This window comes from Trichomonas vaginalis, chromosome IV (assembly GCF_026262505.1).
Source record: "Trichomonas vaginalis G3 chromosome IV, whole genome shotgun sequence".
NCBI lineage: Eukaryota > Parabasalia > Trichomonadida > Trichomonadidae > Trichomonas > Trichomonas vaginalis.
The window spans coordinates 29,486,613-29,495,338 of NC_067206.1; the positions used below are offsets into that span (position 1 = coordinate 29,486,613).

The following is an 8,726-nucleotide window of genomic DNA, read 5'->3' on the forward strand; positions in this document are numbered from 1 at the left end:
TTTTGAAAATCTTTTTCAAATTTTGAATCAACTAAAATCTTTGAATTCAATTTTTAAAATTAAACCGCTTTACCGAAATCATTGAAGCCGAATTTATAAAACAAACTAATTAAGAGTCAAGGTATTATCCATGTCATTAGGAAATTAGGGGAACATGAATACTTCAATCGAAACTATTAAAAAACAATTGAAATTCTTGCAATTGTTGAACAAATAAATTATAGGAAATTTAATTGATGAATTTCAACGAATATATTCGAAATGCAGTGTAAGTTGATCGAAATATTTTGTTTATTGGTTCCAAAAAAAATAATAAATAATTTTCAAAAGAACAAACCGATATATTTTATCATTTATTGATTGGCAATCTCCTCATAACAAAGATATTGATATTTTTCAAAAAAAAATATAATTTCAAAATAAATCAATAATCTTGGAGCATTCGAATTGATACAGTATAATAGAATGATTTTTATTGTTTCTATTTTCCCCAAAACTATAATAAAAAAATTGAAAAAAATTAAAAAAATCCATGAGGCGATAATAGTTACTATTAATTTTAATCAAATGGCAAACATTTTGAATTTTGTATTAAAAAAAATGTATTTTGTCAAAAAGAATTAGTGAACATTCAATAGTTGTGAAACATCCATCGGATTAATATTCCCAATCGCTACAAAATCAGAATCGTCAAATCCATCTTTTATCGAATCAGAATCTGATGATTTAGACAAATAGTTTACATGATTTTTGAAATATTTGAGGTGCGGATGAATAGTGTTCCAATTTTCAGCAAACCAGCAAAGCAATGCTTGTCTGTTCCGCTTTGCTAATCTATCAATTCGTAAATTTAAGTTTGATATGAGGTTGTTAGCTATTGAAAGTAAGGTTGAAGCGGTAAATCTTTGTTGGAAGTATCTTTCTAAATATACAGAGATATAATCTGGTAGGACTCCATTTGTTTGGATTCGTTTTTGGATTTTCTCATGATCACGCATGCTTTGAGCGGTATTTCTTTTTCGTTTATTTTGGGTACGAGTTGATACAATGATATGAACGACATTTGCTGACAGCTGGCTCATCTTTATTGAATAATATTTTAACGATAAAATATTCAAAAAAATTGAGAAACATCTCAATATCAGAAGATTTTCCTTCAAAAAAATTATTTATGAAATATTGCATTAGATTGATTATCTTGTGGAAGTGTAATCTATGGTAAAGATCTCCACAAAAGAAAATGGATGTTATCAGAAAATAAAATTATTACTCATTGAAAATATTCATTTAAGCCCAAAAAATATTGGCGTGATATATCTTTAAAATAATGAGGAACTTATGTTTCAATCGATAAATTAATGAAGAAAAGTTTCAATTAAATTAATTTATTTAATAACAATGATTAACGCATAAATTAAAGCACAATTAATCAAATTAAAAATTTGAATTGAGACACAATTTTATTTTGATATAGAAATTGATAAATACTCATAAAAATGATCTATCTTTGATTATTTAAACAAATAGTTTAATACAATAAAGGTAAAAAAAAAAAAAAAAAAAAAAGGTATTGGGGGTTCCAGGGCTGCGCCCCTCTACCCCCTTGAAGATGTTTAGTATGCAATGAAGTATAAAATGAGGTTTTTTTGGGTTGTGGGGGCTTCCAGGCACTTCGTGCCTTCTAGCCCCTAAAATTTTTTGAAAGTCGTTGCTGTTGACTTGTTTGTAGAGGACTCAAAATAGTAGAACTATGTCCGGACAAGTAAGGGTCTATCGTCACCAGGTCACCAGGTCACCAGGTAACCAGGTCAAATGAACTTCTCTGAAAAAGTGTGACAACATGACATTTTGACAACAGTCCAGGAAGTCTTAACAAGATAGGATGGTTATTTTACAAAACTGACAAGACCTTAACCGAGTAGTTTTCATGTTTTGTCACTTTTCTGTAGCTTTTCAGGGAAAAAACATTTTTATTGTATATAAAATGAATTTTACAAAACCACCGTTACCCTTCTTTGGAAATAAGAGTAGATGTAAAGATATTCTATTGAGAGAACTTAAGAAACTACCGAATGGTCTAACATTTGTAGATTTGTTCGGTGGAAGTTTCTATATATCTCATCTGTGCCATACCGTATTCCCAGATGCAAAGATTATATGCAATGACTTCGACAACTATATGAACCGTCTCAAACATATACCAGACACAAACAAAATATTGAGTGAGTTGAAAGAAAAGATACCTATAGGTAAGATGGAAAGTATACCATTAGATAAGAAAAATACTGTCAGAGAGGTTTTGGAAAAAGCAGAGTATATTGACTGGGATAGTATATCTTCTAGACTATTGTATAGTGGTTCTATAAGAGTTCATGACATTGAAACACTTATGTCAAACGTTTTATATCTTAACTATACAAAGGTTTTCAAAGAGAACATAGAAAAATATACTGAGGGTATAGAGTTTGTGAGATGTCATTGGACAGAGTTGTATGAAAAATACAAAGACAAGGAAAATGTTTTCTTTATAGTAGACCCGCCGTTCTATAACACATATGATTTTCAATACCAAGTAGACTGGACTTTGAGAGACTCTTTAGAAACTTTAGACGTTTTACATAACCATCCATGCTTTTACTTTACATCCGATAAAAGTGGTTTGGAAAGTGTTATGAGATGGTTAGAGGACATACATGACTATGATTTTAGATACGATAAGATAGAATATGAGAGAGGTCCTATAAACCGGAAAAAGTGTCACAACAAAGAAATTTTATTGGTAAGTAAATGTGGTTTGAAATCGGATTGTTAGTTTTAGGTTTTTTCCATTGTGTCATTTACTTATTTGACGTGGCAGAAAGATATAGAGAATATGAAGATGAACCACTGCCAGCAAATGTTCAGCATATGTACTCGTAAGAGATATTTTTATCTAATATTAAAATGGACGCACAGAACTTAGCGAATGCACAGCAACCTGGACAACCAAACCCAGAGAATATTCCAAATGAAGTTAGAATACAAACTGCAATGGCAAACTATGGTCAAGTGCCAACAGATGTACAAATGCAAACTGCCATGTCAAATGACGCTGCGTTAGGCTTACCACCATGGTATGCAAATATGAGATGGAAAGAGTTTTATACAAACCCTGAAGTGGGATATAAACAACTCTATGCAGATGACGCGAACACAGGAGTTGACCCAGAGTATGTTTTCTACCAGAGGAGAAATAGAATGTATGAGCTCCAGTTAAAGAATGCAATGGAACTCAGAAGGAAACGTAAGAGACTAGGCGGACATTAGATTTTTACATATAGTAAAATGGGTTTCTTTGGAAGAATAGGAAACTTCTTTCGAAATGTTGGAAGAGGTATATGGAATGGAATAAAATCTGTCGGAAGAGGAATTTGGAACGGAGTCAAAAATATTGGTAAAAGAGTAGGTCAGTTCGTTGGTATTATACCTAAAGACCCTGAACCAGAAGAACAAGCTCCTGTTATACAACAGCCTGAACCTGCACCACAGTCAAGTTGGCAACCAAATCCAACACCTCAAGTATTAAAATTATATTTTACCGTTCGATAGTAGTTGTATATGAGACTAAGTTCTAAGTAAAACGCATGGTATAATGGAACTATTCTCTTTCTTCCATCTGTTGTAAACCATACTTGAAAGTCTGAAATACTTCCACTTGGTGGTTCATATAGCTTTGTAGGTTTTTCGTAAAAGTTATTTGCCAAGCATAAAAAAGAGTTTTGTGCACCAGAAAATGAAGCATGAACGATAATAGCATCTGAGTCAAAACATTTTATATGTTCCATTAGGGTTTTCGACTTCATAAAAGTTCGGGTGTACTGGATATTCTGCAGGCTGATTTAACATCCTCAAAAATCTATACCATGCCAAGTTGTTATATTTTGTAGAAATATAAACGTCTTCTCCAAGGTCTTCTATTCTATCATCGATTTTAACAGTTGCATTTTTCCTGTCATAAACAATATCGAGATGGTACTCTCCTTCGTCAATGTTAAACTGGTTTGCATATTCGAGATAGATATCGTTTATTTTTTCTTGAAAAGCTTGAAGAGTTGTTTCTAAGTTTACAAGCAAATTCACTTGTAAAAGTTTTCCCTGTTCAAATTTCTCATACGTACGTTTTTCTTTGTTATAGTATCGAACTTCAAAAGCGACCGTAAATGGGAAACCATGTATGGCTTCTGAAATGAATTTCATTCTACGAAAGCCAATAGCTTTTGTGACGGATGGGTCTCTTAACCATCTCAATGGGTAGTCAAAACGATAGCCTTCATGCTTTACGGTCTCTGTCTCAAACTTTTGACCGACATTCGTAAAAAGTTCATCTAATGGTTTAGTTGTAGCAACTCTTGAATTTTCTTTTTCTATTGGAAGCATTTTTTATCTAGAATAAAAATGTCGAAAGAAACAGCGTCTATGAGAGAAATACAACACAACCGACAACTCATTGTACAAGCTCTAAATAAGAACACAACAAACTTTTCAAACTATTCTAAGATATCTGAGTCATTGAAAGAAGGAAACTTAAAACTGACGATAAACCCAATGACAGACGAGTTTCTGTTTCAAGACAGTAAGAACCATACTGTTTGTATAAATCCAACAAAAAGAACTTTAAACGAGAAACCTATAGATGAACTTCTTTTGAAGGCAGATATTGACAACAAAGCTGACAAAGAGTATGTTGACGATGAGTTAGCATATCTGGCTAGTGGGTTAGTGAAGAAGGCAGATAAGGAATATGTGGATGAAAAAGATGAAAAAATTAAAGAAAGGGTTGAATGGTATAATGAACGGACAACAAAGATTTTAGAAGGTAAAGCCAATACAGGGTGGGTTTCAGGATGTTTAGACCTTAAAGCTGACAAAACATATGTTAACGATGAGTTAAAGAAGAAAGCAGACTCGACATGGATAGCTGGATATGTAGATGCAACAAAAAAGTATATTTTCGCATGGACAGAAGGAACATACTCACAAAAATATCATAGACATAGCATCTCTGACGTAAATGAACTTGAAGAAAAGTTATATACAAAAGCAGACAAAACATATGTTAACGATGAGTTAAATAAAAAAGCTGACAAAACAGAGCTTCAAACATTAAAGACAGAAATACTTCAAACACTATATCCTATAGGTTCTATTTACACGTCAATGAACTCTACCAGACCAGAAACAGTACTTGGTTTTGGAACTTGGACTCAAATAGTCGACAGGTTTTTGTATTGTGCAAACTCTTCAAAGGAAACAGGTGGAAGTAAAACGATTTCAGGTGAAAACTTACCTGCGCACAGTCACTACATAAATTTAAGTACATCTGAAGCAGGTTTGCATAGTCATAGATTTTGGGATTGGTCAGGAATGACAAAAGGTAAAGGATATGATGTTAAAGAGGACGTTAAGTTTGCTATAAATTGTTACTGGAGTAACACTGAGGTAGGAGGAAACCATACACATCGCGTTTCAGGGTATACGCAAACAACGGGACAAAGTAAAGACTACATGCCACCTTACATGACAGTTTACGCATGGTATAGAAATGCTTAGTCGTCATTTTCAACTTCTTTAGCATATTCGTCAGGAGTTGTCTTATATTTGTTAGGAACTGTCTTTGAAAGTATACCACCTTGAACCTTAACAAGTTTGAAACGAGGTCTGACAATAGTCGTTTTATCTTCTGCTTGCAGTCTGTACATTTTGCCATGTTTGCCTAAAACTTCATAATATTCTCTTGTATACTTTCTTCTATTTTTACGAACACGAATGCGAGTACCTGTCGAGTTCCCATTGTTGTCATAGTCAATAGTATTTTCATATGGGTCGCGTTTAGGTATTTCTATTTTTACTTTGTCACCTTTCTTAAGTTTGAAGCCTGGCATTCTTTCTTGTCTATCCCTCTTAACTAAACTATTAAATATATAGTCTTTCTCTAAGTCGGGGTTGTTTTTCATTTCTTCGGGGGAGTGGTTTCCCAAACCTTTTTGTTTACGGTTATTGTAAATATTTAAAACTTGTCTCATCTTTGCCATGGAGAAGTGTCTATACTTGTCGTCATATGACATTTCATTTGCTTCACCACCTTGTGGTTGATTTAAGTCTCTTAAGATTTTTATACAACTGTCAATGACACCAAGAGCAGAATGGTTTTGGTCGACAATGAAATATTGGTTTACATTTTTTGAACGCAGATAGTTTTTAATATCGTCTGATTTGAAAGAACTTTCACAGTCAGATGTCAGTTTTGTTGGATGGTATTTGTCAACGAATATTGTCAAAGCAGTTTTCACATCTAAAATATTTTTGGACCATAATGGTATGGCTTCACAGTATCTTGTGTTTTGACCGACAAATATTAGCCAGTATGGAGGTCCATCTTCTCTATACCTCGGAATGTTTTCCAAGATATCCATAAACCAAGCATTTGGTGTTGAACTAAAGATTTTTACCATGAGTGCTTTCTTTGTTGCCTTAGAAACATACGGGTCCTTGTTTGAATTCGTCATTTTTAACCCATAAGAAATGGGTTTATTTGGCGCATTAGCAGGAGTCGCATCTAGATTTTTACCCGCAGTGGGAACACTAGCCAGAGGTGCATTTGGAATTGGAAGGAAGATTTTGAGTACATTAGGTATACTGAAAGAGAAAGCACAACCTATTATACAAACCGTACAGAAAGGTTGGGAGGTAGCACGAGATGCAGCAAATCTTATTCCAAATCCTGAAACAAGAGGAAAAGTTCAAGGATGGATGGACAATGTAGGAAGACAAGCAGGAAACTACTATAACAAAGCAAATGACTACTATAACCAAGCAGGACACTACATGGACCAAGGTGAAAGATTCTTTAACAGAGGATATAACCATGCACAACAGTGGGTAAACAACAACCAACCTCAACCGCCTCAAACGTGGGGAATGTAAATTTTTTACTGAGATGAAATGAACAATACAGCATTGAGACAAATGGGCTCAAGATGGATTTGTCGGCTTCCAGCAGTTACACACCACGTGTTTGTCAAGTTCTTCCTATACCTCAGGAAGTTTTAGACCGACTTAAAAAACCTAAACAACCAGTTGAAAACAAACCAAACTAAAATTTTTTACTGAGATGAAATGACCGAAGAAGTTGAAACGGTAGATTTGACACCACAAACAAAAAGTTCAGAACCATTGTCAAAACCTGTCAAAGAACTTACAGATGAAGAGAAAAATTCAATAATAGAAAGTGTGAGGTCTGGAAATACAAACCCTAACTACAAAGTCACTTTTCATAAAAATGGAACGGCAAGTATCTCAAAAAAGAAACAGACTCTCACAAATAAAATATTGAAGTCTGAAGGAGTTTATGAGACAACAGATGGGAAAGTTTACTTCACTGACCAACAGTTCATTATAGAACATCTCATTGACTTAGAGTCGAAATATTCTAAACTTTACAACAAACACAAAAAATTGAAAGGAAAACAGAAACAGATGGCATATGATATTTATGAAGATACTAACGACACAACTGTTCCAGCAAGTGAGGTAAAGTCAGATGAACCGAAAAGTGACGAAAAACCAATAGAAGAAGATAAACCAAAAACTGAAGATAAACCAAAACCAAAGGTTAGTCTGGAGACTAAACCAAGTCAACCTTCATTAGCTGATATGGGTTGGCGTCAAAGACTTTTGGCAGCCGGTGGTTACGTAAAGTAAAAAAACATTTTTTTATTTTTATAGAAATGCCCCCGTATAGAATAGATAGAAAATCTGCTAGAATAAAAGCAGAGTTAGAAAGATATGGTTGGAAAGTTTCAAAGAAGTTTAAATATAGGAAGGGAAGACCCATAAAAGTCTATGACAAACTGGCTGATCTGACCTATGAGATGGACTTAGAAACAGCGCGCGCCAACTATCCAAACAGACTTGAGAGGTTAGAAGAAGAGCGTCTTATGGATATACCTTTCAATGTTAGTGAGCCTCAAGTTGAAGGACACGACGGCTTTGCCAGATTTTACTGGAAACATGACGAACAATTGCATCCTTTGAGGAGGAAAAAAGGAAAAGGTGAAGACGCACATGCTCCCATGGAAAGAACAAGATATGCATATGAGAAGTATCGCGAGGTTCGAAGTAAAATTGGTTCTGGTCGAACCTTTACAGTAAACTTTGACGATGGAAAGAACAAAGAAGGCTTCATGGGAGTACTTGCTGCCATACAAGACGGAAATAAGAAAGGATACAATCTCAGACTAACAGTAACAGATTTAGATGGTCATATATACTACTCACATGGCAATGAACAAACAGCTGCAATGCTTCTTGACGCTTTCAAGACTACAAAGAGAGAACAAATGGTTGACTCCGACTCAGATATTTTGAATGCAATTGAAGGAATTGCAAGCGTGAAGTTCGAATGGTATCAACCCAACCCTCAAGCAGTCAGACAACATGCTGGATACTTCCCGTTCATAAACAAGTCTGACAGTGACCTGACAAGGTATGGAATTTACAATTCAATTGAAAAAATTGTCAATGAACCTTGTATTCTTACATGTCTCAGGAACTCTGCTCTTGTTACAGATGAGAAGATGAAGTATCTTGAGTCATGTCTGAAGACGAGGTACATTCTCAGAAGTCAATTGACAAAGATTGCACAAATCTAGTAAATAAAATAACTTTAATAGTTGGTGTCACTTTTT

At 34.2% G+C, this 8,726-nt stretch overlaps 5 protein-coding genes across 5 annotated transcripts, besides 1 other annotated feature; 4 read left to right on the forward strand and 1 right to left on the reverse strand.

Moving 5' to 3' along the window:
* Positions 1-1,984: 1,984 nt before the first annotated feature.
* TVAGG3_0190800 (phage tail repeat-like family) lies at positions 1,985-2,812 on the forward strand (the record flags this gene model as incomplete). The annotated part of the gene is made up of 1 exon (XM_051225969.1): positions 1,985-2,812. One exon carries the CDS (start codon positions 1,985-1,987, stop codon positions 2,810-2,812), a length of 828 nt encoding a protein of 275 aa, XP_051110955.1.
* A 131-nt stretch (positions 2,813-2,943) lies between these two features.
* TVAGG3_0190810 (uncharacterized protein) lies at positions 2,944-3,306 on the forward strand (the record flags this gene model as incomplete). The annotated part of the gene is made up of 1 exon (XM_001298113.2): positions 2,944-3,306. One exon carries the CDS (start codon positions 2,944-2,946, stop codon positions 3,304-3,306), a length of 363 nt encoding a protein of 120 aa, XP_001298114.2.
* A 758-nt stretch (positions 3,307-4,064) lies between these two features.
* TVAGG3_0190820 (uncharacterized protein) lies at positions 4,065-4,416 on the reverse strand (the record flags this gene model as incomplete). The annotated part of the gene is made up of 1 exon (XM_001298115.2): positions 4,065-4,416. A coding segment is annotated over one exon (352 nt), but the record flags the coding sequence as incomplete, so codon positions are not given.
* Positions 4,417-4,554: 138 nt separating this feature from the next.
* Positions 4,555-8,726: part of a mobile genetic element that runs on past the window's edge.
* TVAGG3_0190840 (uncharacterized protein) lies at positions 6,562-6,963 on the forward strand (the record flags this gene model as incomplete). Its single annotated transcript, XM_051225970.1, has 1 exon — positions 6,562-6,963. The coding sequence occupies one exon, from the start codon at positions 6,562-6,564 to the stop codon at positions 6,961-6,963; it is 402 nt and encodes a 133-aa protein (XP_051110956.1).
* On the forward strand, positions 7,156-7,740 carry TVAGG3_0190850 (phage tail repeat-like family; the record flags this gene model as incomplete). Its single annotated transcript, XM_051225971.1, has 1 exon — positions 7,156-7,740. One exon carries the CDS (start codon positions 7,156-7,158, stop codon positions 7,738-7,740), a length of 585 nt encoding a protein of 194 aa, XP_051110957.1.